The sequence below is a fragment of the Carettochelys insculpta genome, chromosome 1 (genome assembly GCF_033958435.1).
Source record: "Carettochelys insculpta isolate YL-2023 chromosome 1, ASM3395843v1, whole genome shotgun sequence".
In the NCBI taxonomy this organism is placed as follows: domain Eukaryota; kingdom Metazoa; phylum Chordata; order Testudines; family Carettochelyidae; genus Carettochelys; species Carettochelys insculpta.
Genome location: NC_134137.1, coordinates 66,884,087 through 66,900,262, shown reverse-complemented (window position 1 = coordinate 66,900,262; position 16,176 = coordinate 66,884,087). Strand labels below are relative to the sequence as shown.

At 43.1% G+C, this 16,176-nt stretch overlaps 1 protein-coding gene across 1 annotated transcript in view; it reads left to right on the top strand.

The window, feature by feature from the left end:
• The window catches only part of DNAJC15 (DnaJ heat shock protein family (Hsp40) member C15), a 49,647-nt gene that overhangs the window by 10,102 nt on the left and 23,369 nt on the right, over nt 1-16,176 (top strand). Inside the window, exons 2-4 of the mRNA XM_074988374.1 lie at nt 2,261-2,312; nt 4,105-4,178; nt 9,522-9,598. Coding sequence (XP_074844475.1) covers nt 2,261-2,312; nt 4,105-4,178; nt 9,522-9,598 — 203 coding nt within the window. The remainder of the gene's footprint in view (nt 1-2,260; nt 2,313-4,104; nt 4,179-9,521; nt 9,599-16,176) is intronic.

The following is a 16,176-nucleotide window of genomic DNA, read 5'->3' as shown; positions in this document are numbered from 1 at the left end:
GTGTGTGTACACTAAACAACTTCAAAGCTATTTTTGTAGTGTAGACACAGCCTAAATAAAACTGAGGGATTTAACACAGGCCAATGTCCAGCACAATGGGAAGTAAACCTTAATTTTGCCCGGCTCATAATTCAGGGAAAAAATGTAGCTGTTACTTTGACCAATTCAATGAAAGCCTTTACTCAGTAAACAGCAAAACAAATTAAACAAACAAAAAAAAAACCAAAAGCATACTGCAAATAGTATAATTAAGTATCAATGTGATGCCTTCCTGTGAAATATTGTGCTAAGTTCTGGTCACCATCTCAAAAAAGAACAAAATAGAAAAAGTTCAAAAAACAGCTCTGATTAAACACCTGACAAGACTTCCATGTGATGAAAGGTTGAAATGATTGTGATTATTGAATTTAGAGAAAAGATAAATAAGAGCAATGTCAAAATAATAAATGGTAAAGGTGAATTGGGTGCTCCTGTTTTCTTCCTGCACTATGCAGAAGGGTAAAGGGAAATTTCATGACACTAAACAGCAACAACTGGAAAACTGATTCTATTTATTTCTATAATTAACTCATGAAACGTTCTGCTAACATTGAGATCAAGGCCTAGTTGCATGCAAACTAGGATTGTATATTGAAATTGAGAATGTTGACTTACAGAAAAAAATTAAATATAACCTAGGAGGAAAACCTCATTTAGGACTGATATAAACCCCATGCTTCAAGCAGAATCCAATTGATGGGGGTTAGAAAGAAGCCTCCCTTCTTCGTGATTATTGAATAACTTATTCAATAAAGTTCAATGCACCTTTCCCTGAAGTATCCAGTACTGGCCATTGTCAAGGACTGCCTACCATAATGGGTGGATCACTGATTTGGTATAGCAGTTTCTATGATTGTCCTTTTCCCCTGTCCCACCAATTCTGAATTTTCCACAGAAAAATAAATCCCATATGACTCCAAATGTTTCAGATTTCTAATGACTTGCCTACAGAGTCAAAAGTAGTTGGATTACAAAGGCTGAAACAAAACGACTGGAGGCTGATGCCTGTGAGGAGGAGTAAGAGCCAGCTGAGCAAGTCAAGGGCTCCTTTTTGACGCGGGAAGACAAGGATGGCCGTTTTGGGGAAGAACACCAGAGTTTCAGAAATATATGCCCAGCAGCTCCTTTCAACTGCTGTGTCATGTGGAGATTAGTGGAAGGAGAAAGAAGAAATTCTGAAACTTTTTGCCTTGATTGGCTCTGTCAAAGTCTGAGGGGCAGAGTTCCTGAAATCTGGAGGTGGTATTACACTACTGGCTGCATTGTAGCTCTCCTAGGGTTCATAAACTAACATGCACCTAGCTCTCTTCAAGCTAATGCGCTAAAAAGAGCAGTGTGGATGTTGCGGCATGGGCCAGCCACCAAAGTACAGACCTAATGTCGTTGGACCAGCCTTGAATGTCAGAAGCTAGCTCATTTCACTTCCCATAGTACAACCTCAGGTGGGGAGGGTTCCACCTGTAGTGTAAAGATATCCCTATGTACCCCGTTTTACCCCCATGCTGCAGCTATAGCTGATGCTGATTGCACTGGGGAGGGATCGCCAAAGGCTGGGCCTTCTCCCATTTATTACTGTGTAAGACTAGGGACTGTGTTTTTAATTAATACTCTTTCCTAATTTCAGGAAATTATGTCACAATGAGATTCCTGTGCAAAGCCCTCCTTATGCAAGCTATTCATTCATAATCCCAATCCAACCAGGCAGATTTTCTAGTTTAATACTATGAATTTTTTTGATAGTGGTGTCCTTTTAAACTAAATTGCAGTTTTGCTATCTGGATTACTGTAAGTAATCCCAGCAGAATAGTTTTGTATCATTTTATATACTATGACAATGTTTTAGTAAATTACATAATTGACAAAATAGTGAGAGTTTCAAGCTAAACATTAAGTTTTGTAGGAGGTTAAGAAGTGCTACAGAGCTAATTTTCCAGTGTTTTGAGTCCCTAATTTCATGCATTAAAACTTGTACAAGATATTACATTTTTGCACACTGCAAGCATGCCGTGTTCCAAAGTTAAAATACATGGAGAAAAGGTTGTAATTTCTTTTTAAAGAAATAATAAAATATTAAACTTTATGAGGAGAAGATTCACTTAGGGGTTCACAGAGGTAGACCTTTTGGTATGCACATTCTGACCTCAGAAATGCTTGCTGCTGCAATGGAAAGTCAGGTTATTTAAAATTAGAATGTTATATTGACTCGATTTTTCTGTTGCAGGCTGGAACTATGATGGCAGTTGGTCTGGGTGTTGCAGCTGTTGCATTTGCAGGTAATTGAACAGACATCTGCACGTGCAGTCCCAGTGTCATGCTGTGCCCAAAAGGGCTAATGCAATCCTTATATATTATGAGGGGCTTAAGAAATTGGAAGAGGGAGATTCCATATCAGTGAGACCATTACTGGAATATTTCCTGTCTTAATGTCCGCCTTTGATAAGGGATATATAAAAATTGGAAAGGTTCCAAAAAAAGGTAAAAGAATGGCTTGATGTCTGAAAAATCTGACCTACTGAGGTTGAATTTATTTAGCCATCACAGATAATAAGAAGTGACTTCATAGACTGTGACACATACCTCCGTAGAAGGAATATATGGGATAATAGAGTACTGTTTAATTTAGTTTACAAAAACACAAAGGTTATGTACCTTTTTCCCATTCTGAATTTGTCTGGCAAGTTTTAGCAGTGAAGGCAGTTAACCATAAGAATAGTTTATTAAGGGAAGTGTAGAGTCTCCATCTCTGGAAATCTTGAATTCAAGATATAATCTGAAAGATAATTTGTGGTTGAAATAGAATCTGTTGGTCTTCATTTAGGAATTACAAATTCAAATTCTAACATGGGAGGATCACAGGTTCTTATTGGTCTTGAAATCTACAAATTGATTTCTGTTCGCTTCTTCAGTTAATAAAATCGCACCATCTTAACTTCTAAACATAAGTACATACCTGTTTAGATATCTTGAATTTCAAAAATGAAAGCAACGTGTTACCTGTCTAAAGCATCATTATTATTATTTTTTTTAAATGCTAATATAGATTGAACCTCTCCAGCCTGCCACACTGGTCTGGCAACATTTGTGGCCTGGCATGATTTTAGTTAGTCAGGTGTCTACTTATCCTTGGCATGACCAAATTGTCCTGGCTCTCGGTGTTCTGTGCTGTTATTTAACTGTAATTTACTCCTAAATGTCATCCACTGCTTATTGGGCTGTTAGAAGTGTTGGTAATGCTACTAGACAATATTGACCTCCTGTGGTTTAATAAATTCTCTGGTTCTGCACAGATCAAGTCCCAAGAGTGTCAGACTGGAGAACTTCAACGAGTATATTGTAAGGAAATAAAAAAAGCACCAGACCAAACAGAAAACTGATCATTTCTACCATGGTTTTCATGCAAATTCTAATACTGAATTTGGTAGACCTAATCCATCCTTTCCCAAACAGGAGTAGAATTTACTGACTTCTGAAGAAAGCTCCATCCAGTTGGTTTTTTATTTATGGAGGTCATGGCTGTGCTGGCTCTTTAGTGCTGCTGGATCCCAAAAGACTCAACTTTTCATTAAAGAAATAAAACAAGAATGCAAGAATTACTCATTCATTGTGATATTGGCACAAAGTTGAAAGTAGCTGTACTTATTTTGGTGAATTACATTAGCAATTATAGCTTATATTTGTAATTTCAGTATCTCCTATAATTTACAAGGCAAATGTAACCATATATGAATGTATTGGCCTTGGGAACAAACTTTGTGAATCTTGCGATTCATTATTCTTATTTTTAGATGGAAAAAATATTTTTTTCCTTTTAATATAAGGATTGAAATGCAACCTATTGCAAACTCATCAGAGACTGTGTTGGACCTGACTACAAAGCTGCTTAGGGAGCATCTTGAAAAACAGTAAAGTTCAACGGTGCTTGGAAGCAAACAAATAGCATTAAAAATCCAAACTCATTTAAATTTCTTCGACATGCAAAATAAATGTTTGCACAGGTAAAATATGTAAAGATTTCCTTTTGTAAGTGAAGTTTGATTTTTTTTTTTTTTTTCCATTGATTTTCAGGTCGCTATGCTTTTCACCTCTGGAAACCACTGGAACAAGTATTCACAGAAACAGCAAAGAAGATTTCAACCACTGTAAGTTTAAAGGTTATTTTATCATAAGCAATTTTAAAATTATATTTAAAATCACAAGCACCATTTTAAGTTCAAGAGAAACATTTTAGGCTATCTAGTTATGCTTTCCAGTGAGAGAGTGTTCTCAGTTGTACATGCTACAGTGCTTTGTTGAATGTATCTAAATTCTTCCAGAGGACTTTTTCTTAAGATGTTGGTGAGATGTAGTGAATCAGTCTAGTTTCCCTAACAAAACTTTCCTAGTCTCAAACTTATTTTCCAGAAAGTGTGTAAGAAATGTCATCATGGCCCATTTAGGTGTGGCAAACTTCTAGAAGGTTCCAAATGACTGAACTTGACCTATGATATCCCTTTAAGTGATGTGATATAAAAATTTCTAGTCACTTTTTTCAGACATGGCTTTTTAAAGCATAAAGAAATTGCTGGGAAGGTTTGTCACAGTAAGATGAAAAAACGTGGAAGACTGTTTTTTCTCTGTATCTGGTGTGCTTTTATTCAGTGTGCACCTCTAACTGCTACTTAATTTTTAACTAGTCTGCCTGTATGTGGTATTTTTTTCCCCTTTATTCCATGTGCCACAGAATGCTATGTGCATCAGTGGAATCTTTGCTATGCACTCTCCTCTCTTCAGTGTCTGTCCTCCCACAGAATCCCAACTAACAAAGCTTTTTTCAGTTCCTCTCTGCAGAAACAAAGTCCCACTAAGAAGGATGTGTAGTTGTTTCAATGGATCTTTATGGAGGCCTCAGGATATGGATACTTCTTCATTCCTTCCAGTGGGGAATGCTCTTCCTACATGGGTCATGTTAACGCTCAGTTCAGAGCAAAGTATATTGGATATTTAAAGTAAAAACAAATCTTAGTCAGTGCCACATCCCTTTTGTGGTGAGATCAAGCAGAGCATGTGAATGTAGAATTTAAGTGAACACAGAAATGAATAGCAGATGATAGACTTTTCACACACACGGCCATGATAATGGGACTTCTCTACCATTGTGGATACAAAGCAAAAGGTGGTTAAGTCATGCAGCTTAGAGGGGAAAAAAAAATGTGGCATCTAACTTTTGTGCGTACCATTATAAAATTCTGACTGTTCAGGTACATAGGAATTTAGGATGCACATCTACGGTTGTAATCAAATGTACGACACACAGGACTCCCATCAGAGTCTGTACCCAGACTGAGTCCAGCTGATGTGTGGACTCCTTGCATCGTAGGTCTAACAGATGAATTCAGGTCAAAGTCCCCTTCCTTTTCCCCCAAGCTTAGAGTACTCTTCTGCTTTAAGTAATGTCCTCTGTCTTCTTTAAATCTTTCTTTTAGCTAGCTTTGCAAAGATGATCTCCAGTCAGTGCAGTTTCTGTCTTCTGACTTGTCCTACTCTATTTGCAAACGTAAAAAAATTTCAAACTTCACACTCAGCATATTTTACATTTTCATTGTTTATTTGTTATAATCTTCATCCTTCTGATCTTTTTCGTGCCATCATTTCTTCTGTGTATATAAAATATAGATTGTTTGTTTGTTTGCCAGGGAGGTACAATATCTTTGGTTTTTCTTTAGCGTACATAGTATATTTTATAGTCCAATATGTGTATTAAAATGTGTAACAGTTCAACATTTTTTGGCATTTTTTTACAAGTACCTTCTTCTTCTTGAGTAACTGTGTTGGGATTTGTTGTCCCAGAATGTATCAATTTAATTAAATTCTGCCTGTGACTCCGAAGATGCGGGCAGGAGCAAAGTAGAACAGAATTGATATTTCCGCCTTCAGGCTATGGAAAGAGAAAGTATAGTGTACCCTTTCCCTAGGATCGTGCAAAAGGCCCTGCTGCCCAAACTTCATTGTGCTCTGTCTGAGTGATTCAAAGTCAGAGAACATAATCAATAAGAGCAGCATTTCCTGAAGTGTGGTCCGTGGCCCAGTACCACTCAGTGTTTTCCTTGGCGAAAAACAACACTGGTCGTTAGGAAATATGCAAATTATCACTACGTACTATTATTATTGTGAATAAACAGTGAAAACATACTCATTTTTCGTTCTGTTTTTACATATGCGTTTATGTTTTTGGGCCTCAGAAAAGGGATTGGAGAAAAACAGGTCCCAACTATATAAAGTTTGGGAAACCCTGAATAAGAGAGTCCCCTCTCAGTCTACAACATACTGCTTTGTGGGTAAAGTGAACTATTGAAATAGCTATCACAGCATTCATTACTTCTGCTTATGCTGCTGGATTATACACTTATTAGTAGTGTAGATATCTATGGCTAATGTTATAGGTGAGAGCATATGGAAACTTTGAGACTCATGGGTATGGGGTGTCCCTGTAGTTCATTTCTGGCTCTGTGTAATCAGAGGTCTCGTTTAGCCCTACACCTTGTGGGAGGATAAGATGTTGCTCCATATTTCTAACCTGTTTAATTCCCAATTTTATTTATGTTTGCAATGATTCCCAGTTAATTACATTCACAGGTAATCAATGCCATTTACCCTTTCTTCTAGATCACTAACTGAATGCAGTCTGAGTGATTATTGAATGGTCATTTAAAATGCCTGTTACTGTATGTTGTGTGTCTCACCTATTTTTATGTAAACAAAAAGGATGTGTAGTCAACAGTTCTGGTAATCTTGTTAATTAAGATTAGTAACTGAAGTGGGACTGCAGGAAGTGGCATGGACCAGCAGAATAGGGTTATTGAATGAGGATGGATGGAAGGGGAGGACAGATGTCGGGGTTTTGATGAAGCAGCTATGGCACTTAGCTCTGCCAGTGCTCCCCAACCCCAGTTCATGCTACAACTCTGCCACTGCGCCCCCATGACCCAATCACCTTGCACCTCCCAAAGCCTTCAGGGAAAACAGAGGTATGAATTCTCCCTCAGAGGGAGGGATAACGAGGAAGCAGGGATGTGGGTGGAGAGGGAGGAGAGAGGGGTTTCGCGCTGCAGTGAGGTGACTGCAGTTATGGGGAGGTGAATCATAGGGGAAGGAGGCTTGGGGATTAGGGTAGAAGGGTGGGATAGTGGGAATGGGGACTTAAAAGTTTTTCCTAAGTGTGTACACGGCCTAAGCGTTACAAGAGCCAGTGTGAATATGTGAAGAGGGAAGAGCCGGTAGTGCAGGTAACTATCCTCCCCACTCCCCCACGCACACTTTTTTGTTGCTGTTGTTTTTGGGTGGAATCTTGTGACTGAGTGTAAATGGGTGGGAAAAGGAGGTGCAAAGCTTATGTGTTTCAGCAATTGTAGGATAAAAGTGGGTGGCTGGGGCAGGAGGGGCTGGGGGAAGGATACTGCAATGCTGAAAGAATGGAGAGTTCTGAGAGCAAGGAAAGGAAAAGTTAAGGGTACTCGGAAGTTTGAGTTTTGCTCAACACAGCAATCATACTACAAGGGGACACATTACTGCCAAGCAACCTTAAATCTGCATTAATTTAAGTGTTTTCCCAATTAAATATTCTTAATATGTAGCAGCATGTATATAGTGGCTTTTTATTTTGTGAAGTTTTTTATAGTCTCTTCAGGGAGAAATTGTGATGACCTGGGGACACGTTTTATGAAGACCATAGCTCTATACACTTGGGATATGGTGGCTAGCCTAAAACATAAGGACACTGGAATATCTCTTGTTGGTACAGAAATTATAACAGAAAGATGGGTTATGTTAGCCAAGGAAGGTATTTAAAGGCATCACCACCAAAATAAGTTAGACTTCTCTAAAAGACAGCATTTTGGAGATTATTGATGGAAACTATGCACTTATAGGCGTAAAGTTATTAGCTACTTTCCTTTCACCTTCTAATAGCATTTGTTTAAGAAACAGAACTAACTCTGATGGACTTCATGGGCCACCACATGGAAGAAAGACATACCTACAAGGTTACGTGTGGTCCAAAAACCATAAGTACAGGTTAAACCTCTAATATCCCAGAACTCTCTGGTCTTGCAGGAGCATGGGTGTTGTGTCTGGGAGCTCTGGCTAGGAGTGATCAGCCACAGTCAGGCTGGTGAGGGCCAGGAAGCCAGTGGTGCTGCAGCTGGGACAGTGGGAATGGGGTTGGGGGGCATCAGCAGCCAAAGAGCTACTGCCGGGGCCAGGAAGTTGTCGGCAGCCAGAGCCCAGGGAGGGAGCTGTGAAAACTCTAGCTGGTCTCCCGGCAGGAGAGCCAGTGGCTGGGAGCCCTGCTGAACCCAAAGTGGAGCCCAGTGGCCTTGGCTGGCGGCTAATGGTGCTGCTGGGAGTTGCAGAGCATTGACCTTCCCTGCTCCAGCAAAATGCCTCATTTGGGAGAGCTCAAGTCTTATCAGGAAGGGGAGAGCTCATTTTGTATGATCTTTTCAGCCCCCAGAGGATTGCAGATGTAGTAGGTGGAATTTAATGTTGTAGGGAGCCTGAAATGTCCTCCTCTTATCACTCTGAGAATAACTAATTGGGAAATATGAAAAATAGCTGTTCTTGAAAGCATTTTGTTATTTTAGTCTGAATAGCGCACACGAGTGAGATGGATAATCCAATGTTTTTTTCTTTGGTAGCAAGAAAACTGCCCTTCTACCTTTTAATATTTTTGTATTTTTAAGGACTGTTCTGTCCTTACTTGCCTATCCCCTAACCTAGTCAAAGGTAGCTTTAGTCTGATTTCCTTTGCTTTAAAAAGGGATCTTCAAACTCCCTTTAGGACTTCATTTTCATTAAAGAAAGCTCTGTTTGTGTCACAAGTGTTCTTTGAGAAGAAGAAGAAAACTATTGTCTTTGATGGCCTAGATGTAATTTTAAAGGTCCAAACCAGCCTGGATGTTGTCCTCTCAAAAGATGAGGGCAAAGCTCTCATTGAGTTCCTTTTTGAAATTATGTAGGTCGTAGCTCCCTGGAGTAAGCAGGCGCTCTTGGGCTGGGTCTACAAGTGCCCCTTCCTTTCAAAAGGAATGAATATGCAGCACCTCATTAGCATAATGGCGGCCGTGGTGATTCGAAAGTGCAGCTTTTCGAATTGTGCACCGCCCAGGGAGACTGGACCTTCCAAAAGGACCCCCCCAGTTTTCGAAAGCCCTTCTTCCAATCACCAGTGATATTATCAACACTACAGATCAATGACTACAACAACTAAAGCCTTTCATTATCAATTGGACACTCTCTAAATACAAATTGTAACTTGAAATCAGATTTTCAGTGTTTGACAGAGTTCCTTTTAAACCATATTTTGCAGTCATTTCATCTTTTGAAATTAATTCTGATCATATGTTAATTAACCTAGATGTCGTATAATAGCATTGAGATCATGATACGTAAGTGCAACTAATTATTTCTCTTTCTCCCTGCCTCCCCTTTCTCCTGCTTCCCCGTAGAGTCTTTCACCCTACTATAAAGGAGGATTTGAACAGAAAATGAGCAGACGAGAAGCTAGTCTTATTTTAGGCATAAGGTAGGTATGCTACATTACTACTGTTTCTTTTTTTTTATTGTTCTGTCACCAGGCTGAATAGAAAAATGTAAGATAAAAGAATAGGGTTATATGGTGCTTATAGGTATGTTCCATCTGCCATTGTAAGATTGTATTTTGGCTAAAAAACAGCAAACCAAAACAAAACACTACAGTAATCTGTCAACAGAAGTCACTGTCCACAGAGCTGTGTGGACAAAACCTCTGTCGGAGTGCATCTGCACACAAAAACAGATTGACAGAGCAATCTGCTCTGACAGAGAGTAGCCACACTGCTCTGCTCTCTTAACAGAATGGCTGACCATAAGCTCTGCAGACAGGGCTGCACAATGAACTGGAAGGCCTGTCTGTTGACAGAAGCATCTTCACTGCACTTCTGTCAACAGATCGTTATTGCTCACATTTTTGAGGGATAATACTCTCGAGACAAATGGAGATTTCTATGGAGATTCTATTAATAGAACGTTTTGTGTAGACGCCTACTGTGCTAATCAATATGTTCACTTCCTCTAATCTCTCTACAAAATCAAGATTTACAATATACTGTGAATTATATAAATGCATCAGTAATGCAGGAAACAATTCCATTCAGTCACTTATTTCAAATGTGTATATATAACCTCTCTTCATATCTTTCTATTTGTTTTATTGAGGGTTAAAGGAGTTGATGTACAGTATTAGGATGAATTTAAGGATGAAGATAAACACGTATAACTTAAGAGTAAAAAAATCAAAATATCTCTTTAATTGTCCCCAATACCAAGCATTGCAAACCTACGCAATTAAGAGTTAAGGTTACACTTACACGTTAGAGTTCTTTTAACATCTAGAAATGCACAAGCACCCAAACCACCTTTATTCTTCGCTATAGTAACTCCAGGAAGGGGGAAAAAAAGGGTTGGGGAAGCTGTGAATGTCTTTAAAACAGTTTAATCCAGGGATACAAAGGCTAAAATGTCTTAATCATAATGTTTTGATTATTGCAGAAGGTCACTGTAGGCTAGAGTCAAGACTGGTTGCCTTAACTCTGCAATTCCATATGTTAACTTGTCTGATTTTTGTTTGTGTAACTTTAACATCAGTTAGATTTCAATTACAGGAATGTTGTAATCATGCCATATTTAATCATTATTAATCCAGGTTATTGAAAGTTAATTACAGCATTCCCATAAGGGTTTGTAACTCATATGTCTCAAAATGATGTCCTACTTGATGTGTCTTTTATCTTGCAGTTCCCTTAGGTTTTGAAAGTAAATATTTAATATGTTTGCACTGAGTGTTTTGTTTAAAGGGAATGCTACCATATGGTATTTGGATGACTTGTAGATATGCATTAGTGACCTTAAATAATTTATTAAAATTAAATTTCACTGGTACACCAGAGTAGTGCATTTCAGTTAGAGCTTACTGGTCAATTAAAATGGCTTTAAAGTAGGGCTGTCAAGCAATTAAAAACATTGATCATGTGATTAACTGTACTGTTAAACAATAATAAAATGCCATTTTAAAAATATATTTGAAATTACAGAAAACATCAACATATTGATGTCACTTCCAGTCGAGACACTAGTGTACAGTGCTATCTTCATATTTGTATTACAAATATTTGCACTGTAAAATCAAATATTCTTCATTTAACATAATACACGTACTGCATTGCAATCATAAAAGTTGCATGTGCAAATGTAAAATTATGTACAAAATTACATTAAAAATAAAAACTGGAGAGCCTGTGAGGTCAGTCCTGTTTCTTGTTCAGTCAGTAGCTCGGGCAAACAAGTTTATTTCATTTGCAGGAAATAATACTGCCTGCTTTCCGTTTGCATCGTCATTTAAAAGAGAATACAAGCATTTGTATTTTTCTGTAAATAGCTGGCATCACAAGATATTTACATTCCAGATGTGTTGAAGATTAAAATGTCGTCTTCATGTTCCAAACACCATGTCAGAGGGCTTGCATCCATGCTGATCATGGGATTTGCTTAATAACGATCTTAAGCAGAGTAGACCAATGCATGTTCATTTTCGTCATCTGAATCAGATGCCACCAGCAGAAAGTTGATACTCTTTAATGGTGTTTTGGGGTGTATAGTTTCCACAACAGACTTGCTTTTTGTAAGGCTTCTGAAAGCATGTGTCATACGTTGTCCCTCTCAGATTTTGAAAGGCACCACCTTGCATGATGTACTGTAGCTATCTTTAGAAATCTCATATATTTATACCGTCTTTGTTTTGTCAAGTCTGCTGTGAAGGTTTTCTTAGAAGGAACAACAGCGGAGACTGCTGTTATATGAACTATGTTAGAATTTGGGTTAAACAGAGCAGAAGACATACTATTCTCCCCTAGGAGTTCAGTAACGAATTTAATTGCTACTTGTTTAAAAAAAATCATCATTATCAGCATGGAAGCATGTCTTCTGGAATCGTGGCCAAAACAGTAGGGTGTGTCCACACTACAAACTAACGTTTTACTTCAGAGAAGCCTGCAGAGCGTCTATATGTGCTTTCCCTTACTTCAAAGTTAAGGGAGGCTAACATCAAAGTCAGTACTCCATTCCTGGGAATGGAGTAGTGGCTTACTTCGAAGTTAGTGTGTGTAGACGCTCTGCACTCCTTACTTTGAAGCAAGGAATCCTCCAAGGAGCCTCTCTCCTTGCCTGCCCCACCCGGAGGATGGAGACTGTCTGGCTAGCCCAGGCAGGGCTCTATGGTCCCTGCTGGCTGCCTGAAAGGAAGGAGCTCCCTGGTAACCCCAGGCAGGAAGCTGAGAGTATGCCACAAGCAGGGGCAGCATGAGCTCCCACTTGGACTACCCCTGCTCGAATCACCTGACATCCTCCACAGTCCCTACCCACCATGGCAGAACAGCAGAATCCCCCTCCCCCTCCGGGGGCTCCAGAGGAGGAGTCCGAGGACTCGCAGGGCCTGGTCAAGGGCTGTGCCAGGAGGGGACTCCCCCACCCCCTTTGCCATACAGAGTCGGAGCTGAAGGACCTCCTCATCCTGTGAGGAAAGGAGAAGGTCCTTCAGCAAACCGGCACCTGCCAGCGCAATGCCGAGGCATTCGACTGGCTGGCCAGCGGTCTCACTGCCCAAGGACACCCTGACCACCTCAGTAGCAGCATCCGAATCAAAGTAAAGGAGCTGCGCCAGGCATATAGGAAGGCCTGTGATGCTGCCAGCTGGTCGGGGGCACTACCAGGAGCTGCACAGGCTCCTGGGGCTGCGGGAGGTGGACAGCCTGCAGCATGTGGTGGACACTACCATTTTCCCCCCTCCGTGGACAGTGGTGAGGAGGTGGGCCCCTCCGGCACCACTAGTCCCCCACTCCTGCCTCCAAAGGTCCCTCACCAGCTGGGCAACCCTGCAGACCTGAGTGGGCCATGACTGGAAGGCCAGGAGGTTGATCCATCACCCCAGCCCACATCCCTATCATGGCTGTATGCAGGCCCCTCGGACACGGCAGTGGAGGGATGAGGAGGCAGCTGCCAACTGGGCGGTTGTGCAGGAGCTGACGGGGGTGCTATGGGAATGGCTGGCGGTAGAGCAGGACGTGTGTGCAAGGCTGGCCAGCAGCATGGATGCTGTGCTTCAGGCCTTGGCTGCCTGCCTCACCCAGCCTCCTGCCGCCACCCCTCCAGCTCCTGTCTGATGCATGGCAGACTTGCTGCCAGCTGAGTGCCTCAAGCTGGCCTGGTGGCTGCTGACAGAGGCAGGTGCACCTGGCCCAGCCCCAGTGGCCCCTCCTGCAGACCCCAAAGGGGCAGAGCTGGCAGCACCCCTCCCCCACCACCACCTTTATGTGGTCCCGGCCCCGTCACAGCCCCGCAGGGGACCCCGGTCCCAGGGCGGTAGAGGCGGCCATGGCTGCCGTGGTTCCCAGTCCTCCACGCCTCCAGCCAACTGACCCAACCCCTATCCCAGCCCCTCTCTCCAGTTCAGTCCCCCACCCGAGCCCCCGCCTTCCCACTGCCAACCATTCTCCCCATGTGCACCAAAGGTTTCCATATTCCATTCTGTATTGTACGATACTTTATTTCCCCCATTAAAATTTCTTGTTTCTTATTCTCACCCTAGCCCACGTCCCTGGTGCTTAGAACACAAGAATGGCCATACTGGGTCATACCAAAGGTCTATCTAGCCCAGTATCCTATCTGCCGACAGTAGCCAGTGCCAGGTGCCCCAGAGGAGAGGTGAACCAACGACAATGGTCAAGCGGTTTGTCTCCTGCCATCCATCTCCTGCCTTCAACAAAAAGCTAGGCACCATACCTTACCCCTTACTAATAGCCATCTATGGACCTAACCTCCAAATATTTATCAAGCTCTTTTTTTAAACTCTGTTAGAGTCCTGGCCTTCACAGTGTCCTCTGGTAAGGAGTTCCACAGGTTGACTGTGCGATGTGTGAAGAAAAACTTTCTTTTATTAGTTTGAACCTGCTACCCATTAATTTCAGTTGGTGTCCTCTACTTCTTATATTATGGGAACAAGCAAATTAACTTTTCTGTATTCACTTTCTCCACACTATTCATGATTTTATATACCTCTATCATATTACCCCTCAGTCTCCTCTCTTTCTAGACTGAAAAGTCCCAGTCTCCTTAGCCTCTCCTCATGGGACCCGTTCCAAACCCTTAATCATTCTAGTTGCCCTTTTCTGAACTTTTTCTAATGCCAATACATCTTTCCTGAGGTGAGGAGACCACATCCTGGGGGGGATGGTGGTGAGGGGGCAGTATGAGGGGTGCAGGGTGGGGTGGGGTGTGGATTGGGGGGTGGGGGTCAGGGCAGGCCCTGTGTGAAGGCCTGACACAGGACCTTCTGGACCCAGACCCCATTCCACTGTGCACAGGGCAGCGGATGGGTGCTTGTAGGCAGCCCCCTGGTCCATGGCCCAGCCCTGCATTAAGGGCTCCCAGCGGCCCTCCACAAGGTTGTGGAGGGCACAACAGGTGGCAGTGACCACGGGGACGTTTGGAAGGCTGACATCCAGCCTAGTGAGCAGGCAGCAAAACCTCCCCTTCAGCCTCCTGAACGCCCACTCAGCTGTGCCCCTTGTATGGTTGAGGTGACCATAAAAGGTGCCCTGAGTTGGCGTAGGGTGTCTGGTATAAAGCTGCGTGAGCCACGGGTGCAGTGGATATGCGGAGTTGGCAGTGATGCAGGAGGGCATTGTGATGTCCCCGAGTGGGAGCTTCCATGGAGGGACATACGTGTCCTCTGGCATCCCAGCCATGAATTCCAGAGCATCTGGGCATCATGGGCCCTGCCTAGCCACCCCACACACACACATCCAGCAAACAGCCCCTCACATCCACCAGGGCCTGGAGTACCATTGAGTGGTACCCCTTCCTGTTTATGTAGACGCCCCCACTGTGGTCCGGAGCCTGGATCGCAACATACGTCCCATCCAAAACAGCTGGGGAAGCTCAGGTCCACAAACCAAGCAAGGGCAGTGTCCAGGTCCCCCAGCATCACGACGTGTTTTAGGAGCACTGTGTTGATTGGCTTGGATGACCTGTAGGGGGAAGGAGGGGACGTCCATGAGCACCAGACTGAGGGCCCCACCCCCGGAGCCCCTTGCCCCCTTCCCAGTTGCCCACTCCCCAGGGTGGGTCCATGATGGGGGCCGGCCATACCTCCTTCAGCACTGCTCTGATGGTGGCCTTGCATATACCAAATTGATGGCCGATGGATCTGTGGCTGTCGGTGGTTGCCAGCTGCCGCAGTGCGATGGCCATCCTCTTCCGCACTGGGAGCCCTGGCCGCATACAGGTGTCCTGGTGCTGGAGGACTGGGGCGAGCCGGTGACAGAGGTCCTTGAACGTCATCTGGGTCATCCTGAAATTCCTCAGCCATTGCTCATCATCCCAGTCCTCCAGCACCAGCTGGTCCCACCATTCGGTGCTGGTGGTATAAGGCCCACTGGCTCCGGCTTGGGGTGGGAATGGGGGAGGGGCAGCATGAGGATGATAAAGATCTCAAGGCTGGGTCCCAGGCAAGCGAGCTGCCTGCGCTGCTGGTGCTGCATGGCAAGCAGCATGGCCAGCAGGCTCATCGGGAACAAGAGAGCAGCGTCCTCATTGAGGGAGGGAGCTGGCATTGTCTCTGGCTTTTCCCCTGTGTACGTGCTGCTTCTGTCTTCAGCCTGTCAGCCTTGAGCATGTGCGGGCTGTGGGTGATGGGAGGGGCCCTTTAAGGGGTCAGCTGGCTGCAAGCCTGGAAGGGTTTGTCAGCCATGCGACCCCATGCCTTCATCGTTTCCTGGCCCCTTACTTCGGAGTAGGGACTAATTGTGTGTAGATGTTTAACTTCAAAGTAGGGGAACGCCGACTTCGAAGTAAGGGAGTGTGCATTTTGTGTGCGGATGCTCTACTTCAAAGTTGCTTGCTTCGAAATAAGCAACTTTGAAGTTAGGCTGTGTCTACACTACAGACTAGGAGGCATATGACTGTTTAGCGTATCTGGCATGTAAATAACTTGAAGGGCTTGCTACAAAAGTGCCATGTGAAATCCTGCTCTCACTTTCAAGAGGTGGGAAGTGGTATCTCCTGGAAATG